Source organism: Trachemys scripta, chromosome 17 (assembly GCF_013100865.1).
Source record: "Trachemys scripta elegans isolate TJP31775 chromosome 17, CAS_Tse_1.0, whole genome shotgun sequence".
NCBI classification, from domain to species: domain Eukaryota; kingdom Metazoa; phylum Chordata; order Testudines; family Emydidae; genus Trachemys; species Trachemys scripta.
In genome coordinates, this window is record NC_048314.1 from 15,490,765 (window position 1) to 15,506,831 (window position 16,067).

A 16,067-nucleotide genomic window follows, 5' to 3' on the forward strand; every position below is an offset into this window, starting at 1 on the left:
TAGACAGACCAGATCAAGGGTGAGAAGGCAAACAAAGGCAAAGAGAGGTGAAGTGACTTGCCCAAACTCACATAACAGGTCAGTAACAGAGCTCAGTAAAGGACCAGAATCCTGACCACCAGAGAGATCTAGCTTGCATGATAAAGGGAGTGGAAACCTTTATATGGAGCATAGGGGTTCATCAGAACGTTTGGCCAGCTGCAGTCGCTGATATGCAGGTGAGATTGGACCATTACGTTCTTTAATGAGCAGAAAGTTGTTTTAAAACAAATAAAAACAGGGATGTGCAATAGGTAAGAATAAATGTTGTTAGTGAAAAAATTGGTGCCACTCTTAGCAAGTCCTGGATGAATTCTTTACTAGACTGATGTCATCCAACAAAAAATGCACACACAAGTACAGGAAGTTCACAATTACTTTATGACAATGGCTCTTGGAGAGGTCAACACGTAGAATGGTTTAGATTTACATCTCTGACCTAACACCATGGATACAGTTAATAGCAGTCCATTGTGGGTCGATGCTGCATTGGATTTGGATTGGGGTAGGAAGGGTTGTAGAGCAAGAAAGAGGTGGTGGGGCTTCATGCCAAATGAAATCATTCCTGAAACTCCTTATCTGCCCTAATGTGGACCATAATCCTTGGGAGAGGGGAGGTCAGTTGGCTGGGTGGGGAAAGCACCAGGAAATACGGGATTGGAAGAGGGAAAAGGAGGTAAAACACTCAGGCCTGGTCTGCACTAGAAAATGGGGTCAGCCTAACTATGTCACTTGGGTGTGAAAAATCCACACCCCTGAGCAGTGTCTAGGTCGATGGAAGAATCCTGTTGTCCAAGTTACTGCCTCTTGGGGAGGTGGTTTACCTGCGCTGTCGGCATAGGGACACTGAAGCGCTACAGCTGCGCCACAGTGCTGCCATAGCGTTTTAAGTGTAGACAAGCCCTACATTTAGCCAGATACAGTGGGAATTGATTTAACCAATTGATGCATTTAACAGGTTGATTGCTCCAATTTTCAAGGTTATTGAAAGTGTGAGAGTGCTCTGGGGAGAAAATACGTTTGTTTTGTTTGAAATAGTAATGCTCCCTGTCAGGTTTTCCTCAAATGCATCTTGCCATTTTAGGGGCAGCTTTGCTGAGGAAATCACTCGTCGCAAGATCCAAAACATGGTCAATGTTCATTTACAAAAAATAAATAGAAGTCCCTCTACCTGCACAAAGCCTCCTAACCTGCAGAGATGCTGCTAGACAAGCACCTCTCCCAATGGGGGAAAATGTTGCCAGCTACAGGGAAATCTTGCTGCCAATGCTTCTCTGGCAGTATCCCACGTTGTTTGGCGTGAATTCTCTGCTGATCAGAAACTCCCGAGCCTCTATTACCACCTTTCCAGCAGGGGTTCTAGCCGTGGGGAAAGCTTTTCTGAGAACGGGCTACCCCAGCTAGTGCGCCGCTTAGGACGGATTTTAATAACACAGTTCTCAGATAACAGTGCAGAGAGACAACATTTATACCTGCCGCTGTATCTTCCACTCCATGCATCGGATGAAGTGGGTTCTAGCCCACCAAAGCTTACGCCCAAATAAATGTGTTAGTCTCGAAGGTGCCACAAGGACTCCTCGTTGTTTTTGCTGATACAGACTCACACGGCTACCGCTCTGAAAGTTATAACACAGTAGCTCTGCCCTTCCCCTACAACACGACTGAAACGCTGTTGGGGCTTGCTATGCGGATGGACCCATCTGGGATCCCAAACTCTGCCACCTCCTTGGACTTTGCAGGGCTTCAGCTCTGCTCAAACATGGTTGGTTAGCTCCAGCTTACCCTGCAAGAACAAACCCAGAGCGGGGGGCTGTGACTGGGTCTCCCAGCAGTGTAAAAGGGACTTGGTGCAGGAAGTCTGTGGGTTAGCAGTGTGTGTAAACCAGCGTTGACAAGGTCTGATGTGTGGCTATTTGCAGAAGAGGCCAGGAAAGTGAATGATCAAGAAGGGGAGCAGGGTCTGAGATGAATTTGAAAGGCCCCAGGCATGGTTAGCCAGGGTGCCCCGGCTCTAACAGAAAGGCTGGGCCACACACTTCCCCTTGAAAAGTCTTCCCGCGGCGTGAGGTCAGCCAGTCCCCGTTCAGAGCAAGCTCCTGACGCTTGAAAAGGCTCTGGCAAAGCTGTAAACTAGCCTCTGCCTTGCATTGTCGATCGTTTTTATGGGTAAGGGATTTCTTTAAAGAAAAGGGCCCTTCCCTGGCACTTGGCACTGGTGCTCTTGCTGCCACCAAAGGCACGCTGGCCTTGGCCTAATGGTCAGAGGCGCTGGGTGCTTCTGAACAACACCACCAGCTGTGCCCCTGTGCTCTTGCGCCATCTGGTGGTCTCTACTTGGAGCAAAGCCCTCCGTTCCCATCAGCAGTAAGGAGCCACCATAAGGAAGTGGGGGAACTGGCGTCCCCAGAGTGAGTAGGACTGGGAAGAAAACCTGAAGTTAAGTGACCCTTTAGGATGAGGGGCAGTGGAGGTGGGCCTTTCCACTGTCCTGGGAATTGGCCGCGGGGAGAGGAATAAAATGTTCCAAGCAAATACAAAACCGTGCTTCAAGGAGTTATTTTCCATTCCACTGGCCCCCCCCCCCACCCCACACTTCCCCCCCGCTGGCCCCCCCCTCACTATGTAGTGAAAACTAGCCTGAAGCAAGAATGACCTGCCCGGAGCATCCCTTTGAACCCAAGCCAGCGAAACACTTGCCTATCACCCCTCCAAGGAAGCACTGCTTAACCAGCAGATCCTGGCCAGCATGTGGCCCATCGCAGCCATGCAGGTGTCTCTTTCCTTCCTGCTGAAGATGACAATGCAGCTGTTGCCCCCGCAGGATGAAGCTGCCTGAAACCAAGCTCGGACACACCTAGGTCTGTTCCACTCACCAGGTCAGCAAAATGAAAGTCTTTGGCTTGTCAGAAGTTGCCCTAATGGCAGGTAGTTTTGTCCCTTTATAATAATCTTGTACAAACATTTTGCATACAGTCCCCTGTTCAAGCCACTAGACCCTGCTTCCCTCCCAGAGCTGGGAAGAGAACCCCCGGAGTCCTGGCTTCCAGCCCCTGCTCTAATCACTCGACTTCACTTCCTCTCCCAGAGCGGGCAAAACGGCTCTTCCCTGCCGAGTGTCACCGCTGCAGAGTGATGGGTTTTCACTGCCAAAACGCAAGGTTCTAAGGGTGGAATATTTAATGCTACCGACTCTCGCTGTGTCGTGTGTAAAAACGCAGCTGTCCCCCGGCAGCTCTGCTTAAAATTGACAAGTGGATATTTATTGAGGATTTGAACATTCACAAAGGAAAAAGAGAGCGGGGTTGCCATAGTAACATCAATAACCGCTCCCCAGCTCTGCTGTTCAATCAGACTGGTGCATGCGTGTTCTCTGAACTCGGGGCCTGTCGTGGGATGGGATTAGAGCAGGACCAAAAGTGTGTTTCTAAATGTATCTGACGCCTTTCCCCCGGTTGAGTCCGTTTTGGCTTGGACACGCTGAATGCTGCTTGCAGTGAGAGTTCAGTTACAGCGCTGGAAGGTGAGGAAAGGAAAAACGCCCTGCCTCGTCTCGCCCCCAAATAGCAGCCGCCGTCCAAGTTAATCCTGAGGGTGACCTGGGTGTGGGTAATGTGCATATTGTACTGGGCGAGGGGGGGGTTCTGCCCTCACATCACTGCAAATCCAGTTTTACATCAGTGTAATTGAAATCGGAATCGGGTCCACTTGTCTAGCCAGAGCAACCTGCCCTGAGCCACCTCCCGTAGCCATCCCCAGGTCTCGGGTAACCCACTGGAAGTATTCTCCCACCGTTTCTCCACTAGGAGAGCAATTTGTGCTGGCCTCTGAGGGAGGCGCTGCTTTTGAGAGGGCTGCCTGCATGATGTGCGTTACAATGCCCCTTTTGGAGCCTGGCTTTTCAGCCAAGTCTCAACGTGCTCTCTGCTTTCGCGGGGGCAGCTCAGCACCTGCAAATAATTGCCGCTACTTTTTGTGTGCCTGCGGTGAAATATTAGTAGCCGTTAGCCCCTTAGCAGCTGCAAGCCAGGTAATCAGACCTCTAATTATTCATATTTGTGCCTGCCGTTGGTGGAGGACACAGAAAAGCTTGCACAGTAGGTTGCAGTTACAAAACACTGTCTGCAAAAACGAGAGGCGAGCGCTGAGAATCAGGCTCACTCTGCAGGGCCTTGCCGACACGGTATTTTTTTGCTAAGCCCTCCCAATGGTGAAGCTTCACTAGTGGTAGAGTTGGCGGCCGTGCTAGTGTGCACCAGCCACTGGCATCTCCACCACAGTGTCCCGGGGGTAGATGACGCTGTGCTTCAATGTTTAACAGCCAGTAAGCTGCACTGGGGGCTCCCCGCACTTTGCCAGCACTGGGAGCGTTTAACCACATGTAGGCAAGGCCCAAAGGGTTAAAGCGGGAACAATTCAGCAGCAAGGCAAAGATCTGGGTTTGCTCTGCAACGCGATTGTCTGTCAGCTGGTCCCACATCGGTATGCTGGTGGGTAACAAAAGCTGCCCTAGTCGGGTCTGGGAGACAGCAATGCTCTGGGATCCAGCCGCTGCAGGGCGGGAGCAGTTCTGGCCCCTATCCGATGCCTGGCCCGGCATACTCGCTCGGTGGGATTTTGAAGGCTGACCATTTATTGGGCCATTTTGCCTGGTCCTGGTTTGCACGCAGGAGCAATCCTGTTGTAAATGGCATCTTGGCACTGAACAGAATTTGCTGCCGGAGGGAGTTTGTGTTCATGAGAGGGAGAGAGAGCAGGAACTTTTAGAATTGTATCCAGTGCCCGGTGGGACCTATTCCTCATTCACAGCCATATTCCAGATGCCAGCTCCAGGCAGTCCCTATGGAGACTGTCAACACTTTGATTATCCCCCTATAATCATTCAGTCTCTCTACTTTAACTTACAAGCATGGCAGCGCCGGGTCTGCCTATTCTTATTCATAGCAATGCTCCTCTCAATGCACTGACAGTGGCGACAGCTCAGAACAATCGGGGACAGCGTGAACGCAGCTCGGCCCACGGTCGCTTTTAGTGAGCTCCAGCAAAGGCAGCACAACGTGCGGGGGTTTTAAGGCCATCTTTTATAAACACCCGCCCTCCTTTTCTCCCCCTTCCCACCCCCGAGTCCCCGATCAGGGGCCTGGCCTAGCAGGGACATGGACGGTGAGGTGGGGATGTGAAATCTGGGACAGAGTTGAAAGTGATGGAGAGTGTGTGGTACCAAAAAATAGCAACCTCCCCCAGCCCTCTTCTCCAAGGGAAACTAGCTGGCAGGGTAGAAAAGGATGGGACCTGGAGCACTTCTTTGGCTGGAGATAGCAGGAGTTGGGAAGGGCAGAGTAAAGGGTAAGATCCCCCCGGGGGTGACTCAGTCAAGTCCAGTCCTTCATCTTCTGCCAAAGCGGAAGCTGAATCCCCCTTTCTTCCTGTTGTAGCCATTGAGCTCCTCTGCCAGGTTCCCCAGGGTGCCGCTGCGCTTCTCGCCGTCCCCCCGCAGGAAACCGACCCCTTCGCCTTCCTCTTCCCGGCTCTCCTGCCTCCCGAACCTGAACCTGAAGCCTGCCCTCTCCTTGCCAAAGCCCTGGAGCTCCTTGGCCACGCTGAACAGGGAGCTGAGGTCTTCAAATCTCCGCTGCCTCAGGCCGCTCGGGGAGGTGTCGTCTGCCGTTTCCTGCCAGCTTGTCTCAAACCGGACCCCGTCCCCTGGCTCTCCCGTCTCCTTTCTGGCGTCGGGAGGGACGCAGGCTCCCAAGCTGAAGAGGAGGAGGCAGGACAAGGAGTAAGGAGTCTTCATCTGGGTGGTGGGAATGGAAAAGAACAGCTGAGGCATGTGCCGGTAAGTGAACCTCTCCCCAGATATCAGCACCTCCTCTGAAAGCAGCCACAGCTTAATGAGGCCCCCAGTGCAGAAGAACTCCCCAGCCCCAGCCAACCACTCCCTGCGCAGGGTGGGAGAGAAGCAGCACCCAAGAGTCCAGCAGGGGACTGGTCTGTCTGAGCCAAGACGCCTTCCTGTCTAATGTGGCACCTGGCAGAGCAGAATCTGGCACAACGGTCCCTAGGGGCCTATTTGAAATCTTCCCCAGCATCCAATGGCTCGTGCTGGAAGTTCCTCGCCGAGCCCCGCTTCCAAGAGCCACTCAATGGGTCTGGGGTCGGATGTGTGAGGGGCGTCTCTTTAACGAGCTGACTGGCCTGGTGCCCTTCTCTGCTACACTCGCATTCTCTCTAGGGGCTTTGGCCTCTCTGGGTATTGACTACGCGGCAGCCGAGAGCGAGGGAGATAGAGCACAGCCCGAGCTGCCGTGTCCTCGCTCAAGCCCTGCTAGGGCGGGTCTGTGTTCCGAGGAGACTCTCACCCAGCTGCAGTGTAGCCGTCCCCTGGGTACTATGAATTCAAATCCTGCTGCACTCGCCTGGTGGGAAGAGCACAGCTCGGCCTGGGCGAGGGTTGACTGAACGAAGGCCATTACCCTTTCACTGGAATGATGGGATTGCAAGCTGTATGCTCCTCCCAGGGGCACTGCAAGGAAAGCTGAAGTGCACTCACCTGAGCAAGCCTCCGCTTTCTACTAGCACCTGCTAATGGCATTCAGTAAAGATGCTCGATGTCTCTTTTGATGAGGCTCCGAAGCCCCCTGCTGACATGGAGGCAGCATGTTCTAGTGATCAAAGCAGGGAACTGTGCCGTACGTACTGGAGAGAGCAGGGGACTGAGGTGGCATTCTTACATCTACCACTGTGTGACTTTGGGCAAGTCACATGATCGCCCTGTGCCTCAGTTTCCCTCTCTGTAAAGGGGAGGGTTGGTCTAAGGGGGAAGATGTCTTCCCAGGAAAGCCTTTCAATTAAAGTCGCTGCACCCGGAGCCAGGTGGGGAAGCTGCGGCTGTCTAGGGCTCTGTCGCATGGGCGGGTGGCGCATCTCCTTTACAGGTGAGCATCCGTGCCACAGAACCCAGGCTCTGCTGGGCCGTGAAGGCTGAACCCCCATGTCTGCCTCTGTGCTGCTTCCCCCAGGATTGTCAGGCGGCAGGGGCAGGGGGGTGAGGAACAGCCGTGGCTGTACAAGCCGCACCGGGGCTGTGGCAAACCCAGCCGGCAGCAAGAGGCCACACCCACTCCTTGCTGGCTGTTGCAACTTCAGAACGCTTAAAATCAAACCACGAGGACCTGGAATTAACTGCCCAGGAGCTGCTGGGGGGGAGACAGGCGGAGGAGAGCTCCGGGGGCACAATGCTTTCCCGGCTCCTCATTCGCGCCCTGGGCTCTGGCCCTCTGGTACCGTCAGCCACTTGCAAAGGAGCTCACCAGGCTGCCAGGTGTTGATGTAAAGGCTGGACTGGCTTGGAAACCTCCCCCCTCCTCCTTAGAGACTCTACAGCCGGCCTAATAGCACCTCGGCCGAGGGCCATGGGGGTACGTGGAGCTCTCTGCTCCTTACCCAGCCCAGTGCCACGGACGAGGGCCCGTCTGGCCTGGTCCTGGGAGCTTGCGGCTCCCTCACTGACTCCAGCGAGAGTGGAGGCTGCTCAGAGCCTACGAGGGGAAGAGCATCTCCTGGAGCAAGTCCTTTGTCCCGGGGCGGATCCCTGCTTACCTTGCTCTTGCTGCTTGGGCGGCCAGTCTATGCGGAGCTGCACTGGAGACCAGGATGAGCCAGGCTGCGCCTCCTTTAAATAAGCTGCACCGTTAATGACCAAGTCCCCCCCCCAGCCACGCCGGCTCAGCGGGTTTATTGCTGCACATTCCAGAGGCTGGGATCCCATTGGGAAGCCGGGTGGAGATGGAGCGCGGGACCGCTGACTGATTGGGCCTGTCTGGGCAGCCACAATGGGAGCAGTGAGCTGGCTCTGATTAGGGTCCTTAACGCACTCTCTTGATTTGCCACCTCATTTGGAGAAAGCAGCGTTAACTAGCTCTGAGTCACCCTCCCTGACACCAAAGGCAACGGGCAGCCCTGGCCAGTGGAGTTCCTGCCCTGTGCTCGGGGATCCGAGAGTTACTCCCGGATTGTACCTGCCTGCTTGACGGGTTCTTGTTGCCATCTCTCCGAAGGGGTAAGCAGGCTCCAGGTGTTCGTGAACCGTGCGACGCACCCCTGGGACCTGAAACTGCAGCAACGAATGGCAAGAGAGATCCCTTCAACTGCTGTCTGGCTGGGACACCCACTGGCCACCCATCTGGAAAAGCCCCTGTGGCTAATCAGCCCTCGTGTGCCCAGATGGCAAACCAACTCTGCTGGGCCAAGGAAGAGAGGCTTCCAGATCAAGGGACGGTCCATTCCTACGTCATGGCTGGGCTAGAGCATGAGGAGTGAAGCATCTCTCCAAAGCACGCAGCACCCACTCCCTGAAGGGATTCGTGGTTTCAGATCGCTATAAGGTATTGCACCTGGAGAGCCGTCTGCAGCACAGGGTGATGTGTGTCCAGCCACGAGCCGCTGCGAGGCGAGCAAGCCAGCTGTGTTCTGCACCAGTTGACGTTTCCAAGTGTCTGGGCCCGGCTGTGGGCACAGCGGGAGGAGTGGCCTTGCTAAGTGGAGATGGACAAAAGGGCTCACGGTCACTGCTGGTCTCTTACACCCCCTGCTGCTTCGGGGTGTCCAGAAGGCCCCCCTGGATTGCACACTCCTGCAGTGCTGGGACTGAAGGTGCTGGGTGGCATCGGTTGTTGAGACCCTCTGCCTGGCCCCCCAGTCCACCCCTGCTCCACGACCACAAACTTTTCTCATTGACGTTCCTCCCTGGCCAACTTTTCTGGGAATCGTCCCTCGTCCAAGACTTGTCCGAGTCCCTCCCTCCCTTCCCCCATCTCCCATCCCCCCCCTCTAGCCAGTGTCAGATGCAGGAGGCTCAGCTGTAGCACCCACCCCAGCAGGGAAGGGCTGCAGGGGAAGATGCTATTCTGCACTGGCTCCAAAGCTGCGCTGCAGGGGAAGGCCTGGCCCATGGCTGGTGGGCATGATGTGTGCCCAGCCTCTCTGCTAGCCTGGCAAGGCTGCTGTTGAATGGGCATTGCCCCTCAGTGTGCGACGTCCCCCCCCAACCTTGTGCCCTTGGCCCACAGCTCGAGGGGGGGTTAGCAGGAGCAGGGAGGTGGCTGCGCTCTTTGGCAGCATGGGGTGTTTCCTGCGTGTGTCACCTGCCTCAGCCAAGAAAGCCTGGTCTGGGTTCGTATTTCTGGCATTGATGTTTCCTTCCCCCAAGCCCACGGTGCAGGTTGGGGTTTACCAACCACTACTCGGGCTCCTTGTCTTCTGGCAGCATGGCCTAGTGGAACAAATGTGGGCCTGGGAGCCAGGAACCCCTGAGCTTTGTTCCTACTTCTGCCACCGACTCTCTGAACAGCCTTGGCAGGTCACTTACTCTCTGTGCCTTGGTTTCCCCAGCTGTAGAACGGGGATGTTAACACTGACCTGTGTCACGGAGGGGCTGAGAGACCCAGCTCGTTCTTGTGAAGGGCTTGGAAATCCACCCGAATGAGGGTTAAGCATATGAGCCATCTCAAATTTGGAGCCAGACCCTCAGCTACAGTAAATCAGCAAAGCTCCATTGACGTCTTCAGCGCGATGCTGCTGTACACTGGGCGAGGAGCTGTCCCTTTAAGACCCTACATGTAGAAATGATCTGGGCTTTTATATTTAGAAAAGCAAATATGCTCGTTTAACCTCTGAGGTGAAGCTGCTCCTCTCTCAGAGCGGCTGCCAAGGTGCAGCAGATGGGTTCCCAGCAAGTTCAATGGCGGGAAAGGCTGCCAGGCCGGCAGTAATTAGTCCTCGTTTTCTTAAAGTGAAGCCACTTCCTCCTGCCAGTGTGGTAAATGCCGACGGAGGCTGGCGCCGGTGCGGAAACCCGGGTGGCGAGAGCCGGCATACAGGAAAGGAGCACGCAAGGGCCGTGTGGGGCGTTAGCTGGGAGTGTGGCCCTGGGGTAATTCTAAGTTGTTGGCAGCAGAAAGATACCTGGGCCCGGCCCTCTCTGGGGTTGGCATGAAAGGGAGACAGGCAGCAGCAGCTCCGCAGAACCATTTCTCTTTAAAGCCAGCAGCGCTCGCTGCCAGGAGCTGCTCCCAGCGCTGATAGCCCCCTGGAAATAACCTAGGCCGGGCAGGGGGGCGCGATTGGAGGTGGATGGAGACCCAGACGCAGGGCATACAGAGTGATGAGTTCCTTTTATTAAGGAGTTTTAGAAAGTCCACATGTACAGCGTTTGACACCAATCACACACGAGCTAGACTTCATTGTACTGCTAAACAACACGACCTGTCCACTAGCTCAGACCTGAACAGACATCGGTGTGGCCCCAGCTCCTCCACGGGTACACGGGCTGGCCGTGTGAAGGGCAGGCACGGGTGCGGCACCTGCCTAGAAACATGTCCGTGTCCTCTGGCTGGTGAAGTTAGGACAGCCCCTACAGTGTGGAAAACCCGTCCAAAGGCCGTGGGCTGGAGAAAGGGGCTGTCAGCTGAACCAGCCCTGCATGACTCTCTACGGGGCAGGAGCCAAAGGCAGCAATCCAACAAGCATCGGTTAAAGGGGCTCCCATCTAACCTGAGCCCCTGTTACCGGCCCCTTGGTCAGCGTGCCATGCACTGCTCCAGACCAGCTGGAGGCCTGAGCCTCCCTACGCTGCAGGGCTGGAGGCTGCACAGACCCTTAGGAAGCTCTTGGAGGGGCATTGTATGCACGGCAGTGCCCACCATCTGCCTCCTTCGCCCAGCACCTGGTGTCTGGCTGCAATTGTCCTGCCCTTCCCGGACCCCACCCGCTTCCTGCTTCTCTCCAGGGGAGGTGTCATCGTAGACAGGGTTTAGTCTAATGCCAGGCTGCAGCTTGATCCGTGCACTCTTAGAGCTAATCCCTGGGCATCCTGGGGCCACTGATTGTATTAAATACCTCTCATGCAATTCAAAACAAACTTATTAAGGAGTCCTGGGTGATACAGGGCCAGTTACCCAAAGTGCCCAGTGCCGGACAGCACACAACTTTCACCCTCCCCGACCCCCAGGAAGAATGGCCCCGGGAGGAAACACGGGAAGCCAACACACCTCTTTCCCCCACTGAGCAAAGTTCCTTGAGTGCTACCATGTTCCCAGGCTGGCTGGACAGTCTGGGTCTGTAGCCAGGAGTTCCCATCTGTCCTGAAGGCAAATGCTATAAAAACTATTTACAGTTTGTTCTAGTGAAATAAAAAACCAACCAACTGAGAAACGTTCACAGTATTCCCCTCCACCAGGACAGCCCCTTCTCTAGCTCTGCTCCCTAGCAATGCTTGGCCTCCCCTCTCCAGCAGACAGTTTAGGTCAAGGTGGAAGCGTACATAACCTTTAGGTAGGTAGCTTAGGTCTTTCCTTGTGCAATAAAAGTCAACATCGGATCTGAACTGATGTCCTGTTGCTTAATGAAGCTAACCCAGCCAGTGTGCAGCTCTGTACAGCAAATGTATAGCTAGGCTGGGAAGCATTAGCTTGTGTATCTGTAACTGTTGCAGTAAATGTCAATTTCACTGTACCCACACAAACTGAGGAGAAACTGTTTCCAGTGGTGATCATTGAAATTTACAGATACACAAAGTAGAACTCCTTAGAGTTGAAGGATCTTTGTGTATTTTGATGTGTGATGTTGACAGCTTGTGTTTTAATGGCGGTGAAGTTTTAACTTTTTGAATTTCAACATCTGTCATTCAATAATTGTCTAATCCTCCCCTCCAGATAATTTCCCATAACTGTGGACGTTTAAATTGATCATCTAAAATAGATCTTAAAAATAACCCTTGATCTTAGCCGTCACCGTTCTAAAGTAATGAAAATCGAATTCTGCCAAGCCTCTGACCAGTGCCGTCTGGGTGGAAGGAAAAGATGTATTTTAAAGCTGGTGGGTTTGACAGCAACAGAGGTGCTACTGAACTGAGGCAGCCAGACCCAGACAGGCCTCAGATGTTCAGTATGGAAACTTGGACTCCACCAGAGGGAAAACCACAATAATCCCAAACATATAATGCACCCTGCCCTGCCAACACACACCACCCAAGAAAATCACCTCACTGTGAAAAAACTTTCCCCAAAGGCTCCCTGTTAGTTCACCTACAGATTTACAGAGAATTTTTTTTTTTATGTGGAGAGAAGCATAAATCTCTAATCCACCACTGCTTGCTTGTATGGCTGCAGGATCCTACAGCCCGAAACACACGTAATCACTCTGCCTCAGCTCCTCATCTGTACAGTGGGCATAGCTCGAGCTTTCCTTCCACCCACCCGCTGTCTGTCTGGTCTAGACTGTGAGCTCGTCAGGACAGAGACAGTTACTATGTGTCAGCGCAGCACCTGGTGCACTGCGGCCTCCATCCACTGCAGTAGACACAGTGAATAACTTAGTGAATTTCATTATCCTTCCAATTATGTTCCTTTCCTCCCGCTCCCCCCAAGCCCAGCACAAAGTGCTCTGACCCTGGGCTGTGTAGCCTTTGAATCCTTTTGTCCAGCAACCAACCAGAGTAATTTGCAGAGGGGTTGGGTGAGGAGGGTCTATGGGCATTTTCTCTCAAGGACTATTTAAAAAAAAAAAACACCTCCCCTGGGCCGGGCACCTGGTGTCTTTCAAAGGCCAAAAGCAACCCTCTGCCCTTCGGAAATCTCGCTCTGCCCCAAGGATGGGGGAGAAGGCAGCCCCAGCAGAGGTAACGAAATGCCCCATGCTTTAGTAAGCTTAAGAACTCTGATTTGGATGCCTGCTTTACAGCCCTAATCCCCCTTTAAATCAAGCTGTTTTCTTGTCTACCGGAGTGTGCTACAACGAAGAGTCAGCTGTCCTTGGGCTATTCTTAGACGCCTCAAAGCCCACACCTGGTTCTCTTGAAATCCGTCAGATCGCTGCTCAGGTAACTACTGGCCAGTGGCGGAAGAGGAGTAAAAAGAACACAGCCATGAAATGTTAATGCCAGAGAATCAGCCTGGCCCATAAAGTGGTGGGAGGGAAACACAAAGGCGTGTGGAGTCGGAACAAGCAAAGCACAAAACTTCTTCGCGCTGCTCTTGTAAGTGATGCTGCCAAGTGCCAGCAGCAGGGGGCGTTGGCACCACTGCGTTGCAGGGATGGTGTCTCCAGATAGTGATGCCACACAAACTGGAAGGCTTTGAGCATTTTTGTGTGGTTTGGCATTAAACAAAATCCAAATGAGTTCCTGATTGAGACACCTGTCTCTAGCGTGCTCGGGTCTGGCACTAAGGGGGTTGGAGGGAGGGGAGACTTCCTTCTCACGCACCATTTAACCCTTTTACACTACAGCGTTCAGCGGCACGCCCTACCATTAGAGAGTCCAGCACAGACAGAATAGAGCCCGATTGTCTCTCGTTTCCTGCACAGCAGATCGGGATGGAGTGCGCCTGTGCTGGCAGGGCTCTGCTCCATCCTCAGCATCTCAGTCAGGAGCAGGCGCGTTCCCATTGGCCTAGGGTGACCAGATGTCCCGATTTTATAGGGACTGTCCCGATTTTTGGGTCTTTTTCTTATATAGGCTCCTATTGCCCCCCCACCCTCTGTCCTGATTTTTCACATTTGCTGTCTGGTCACCCTACATTTGCCCCTCCCCTCTCTTTCGTTGTAAGCAGCTGGATGTCTACCTGCACCATGGCTTCTGCAAAGTGCTACCAACAAAGCAAAGGCCTGAATGCTGGGGGATTGGGCCCGGAGAAACCTGGGCAAGGATTCCGCTGCTGACCATCTGGCTTGACGCTGAACAGCTTGGGCTGTGAAGTGCCTCCTTGACAAGGGAGCGGGAGAATTGGCTGTGACTTGTGTGCTCCACACAATGCCTCCTCTCAATCCTCTTTGCTCTTCCCTGTTTTCCGTGACGTCCCAGAGGATGAGGATTCTTGAAGTCCCTCTGTCACACGGCACGCCGCCTGGGCTGGTCAGCCGCTGGGATGGGGCCACGACACGGTTAGCCACACCTCACAGATATGATGCCTGACTCAGGGGTTTTGGGGGTGGGTGGGTGGGGGGTTGCAAAACCTTCATGGGATTTGAAGAAACAAGAGGCTTGAATATCGGCAGGTGCATAAGCCAGAGCAAGGTTCGTGTGGGCTGGCAGTGAAGGGCAGCTCCCCATCACCTGCACCTACAGGTCAGGGGCAGGAATTCCCCTGTGGAGAACCAGCTGTTCTTTCCTGCAGCCAGTCTCCGAAGGAGCTGGGGGAAGGGCACAGCTACCGTAGAGCTAAGGTCACGTTTCCACAAAGGGGGGCTGGGTTTGCCCCCTTCTGAGTGGGTTTGGTTGGCAAAAAGACTCCATGAAACGTATCCCCTAAGCGTCGCCTGGGAGCTTCAGCTGGCTACCCGCTTGGAGCCCTCCCACCTCCAAAGCTGCAGTCGTGAGCTTTGCCCCGTCACCTTGGCCAACACAGCTGATATGGGGCAGTGCCAATCATCCCTTCTGAGGGGTCCAGCCAATACTCTCCGGGTGTCTAAGCCCCAGGGCTGCGTGGTGCGCAGTGCCACGCGCACCCACGTGGCGTGTAGTGATCCAGCGAGCCCGATAGGGCAGCAATGGGGCTGGGAGAGCTGGTGGACTGTTTGGGGTCACCTCCATCTCAGTTCCAAGGTTGAATTACTGTGTTCCCCCTTCCCCCCCCCCGCGCCTGGATGGCAGACTGTGGGAGAGTGTTAGTCGTTGCTGGGCGTGGGAATGTCACAGGGTGAGAGACTGAAGCTGGCGAGCAGCAGCAGAAACTGGCTTTGGGATGCGGGGCTGTTTTGAATGGGAGGGGGAATTGCTCATAAATCCAGAGGCACACCTGGGCTAAACCCCAGCAGAAAGGTGTCATATCATCCCCTGCCCCGGACAGATACAACCCTCCTCCCTGCTGGAGACCTGATGCCCCATCACCAGTGGAGCCTTGGAGCCAGAGAGCGAGTGGCTGGTGGGGAAGAGGCAGCTTCAGTGATCCCAGGGTAGGTACGAAGAACTGTTCAGGATCTGCACTGTCCCCTTTCTGCGGCCTTCATGTACCATCTGCTGAGCCCCCTGGGGCTGCATTTTGTACATGCCACCTTTCCGGCGTCAGCCGGGGCACCTGCCAGCTCAGCCCTCTGGATGTGCTCGGAGCCCAGCTCAGTCCAGGGAATCAACATGGGGTGGTGTTTTCTATGGGGCCAGCTGATATTTCGTGCAGGGGCTGGGAGTCGGGCCTCCTGGGTTCTGCCTTCACCATGGCTTCCCCTTCTCGGTCCTGCTGTACCCCCTTGGCAAAGCCCATCAAGAACTACAGGCCAGACGCTGTCTCCTGGGACTGTCGGGCGGGTTGATTCCCGGCTTTACCAAGGGATTTTCACCTGCCGCCTCGCTGGAGCTGCCCTGTAATGACAAGCCAAAGCCCAGCAGGTCCGTGCCGTTCCCCACCCCTACGCACACCTGAGCCCAGGGTGCCGCTGGCTTGCTGGAGGGGGGGAGGCCAAACGCAGGAGGGCCGACTCCATCGCCGGGGGCGCGTGTCCTTGGAAGCGCTCGGAGCAAGGAGGTGGCAGCGACCGCCTCTCCCCTGAGACGCATCCTCGGGGGAAGAGCCGCCCCTCCCCTGGCAGGGGGCTCTGGCTGGGCCCCCTGTCCTGGTGCTGAGCGGGGCATTATCAGAGGGGCTTTTCACCCTGGCTGCCCCCTGACTCACGGACAAGACAACACTGAGCTGAGGGGGAGGGGGAGAAAGAGGGAGTCGGGGAGGGGTCGCGCCGTTAGGCTAATTCTCCTCTCTGACAGGCCGGGTCTTCATCTCGGTGAATTTGAGGGAGTACTGCCAGCCCGTCCAGGAGGACCACTCGACGCCGTCGGCGTAGGAGCTGTGGTGGCCCTTGAGGTACTGCCCGTTGAGGTTGGAGGTGTGGCAGTTGCGGTACCACCAGGCCCCGTGGTAGAAGGCGGCGCAGTTGTTCTCCGAATGGTCGTTGTCCAGGTCTTTGGTGGTGAACTTCATGCCGTTGTGCTTCAGGAAGGAGTCTCCTGCCGGGGGAGGGGAGAGCGCCCTCAGCAAAGCGCCTGC

The 16,067-nt window shown here is 54.8% G+C and overlaps 2 protein-coding genes across 3 annotated transcripts in view; both read right to left on the bottom strand.

Moving 5' to 3' along the window:
* Nucleotides 1-5,218: 5,218 nt before the first annotated feature.
* On the bottom strand, nucleotides 5,219-5,830 carry QRFP (pyroglutamylated RFamide peptide). Its single transcript, XM_034793363.1, has one exon. It carries the CDS (start codon nucleotides 5,828-5,830, stop codon nucleotides 5,423-5,425), a length of 408 nt encoding a protein of 135 aa, XP_034649254.1. The 3' UTR covers nucleotides 5,219-5,422.
* Nucleotides 5,831-10,199: 4,369 nt separating this feature from the next.
* FIBCD1 (fibrinogen C domain containing 1) overlaps nucleotides 10,200-16,067 on the bottom strand; it is a 40,559-nt gene continuing 34,691 nt past the window's right edge. For both annotated transcript variants that reach the window (XM_034793909.1, XM_034793910.1), the window contains exon 7: nucleotides 10,200-16,027. In XM_034793909.1, coding sequence (XP_034649800.1) covers nucleotides 15,768-16,027 — 260 coding nt within the window. In that variant the 3' untranslated portion in view covers nucleotides 10,200-15,767. The remainder of the gene's footprint in view (nucleotides 16,028-16,067) is intronic.

Bases quoted from the DNA above. Each gene is read 5' to 3' on its own strand.
- QRFP (XM_034793363.1), bottom strand. From the start codon at position 5,830: ATGAAGACTCCTTACTCCTTGTCCTGCCTCCTCCTCTTCAGCTTGGGA.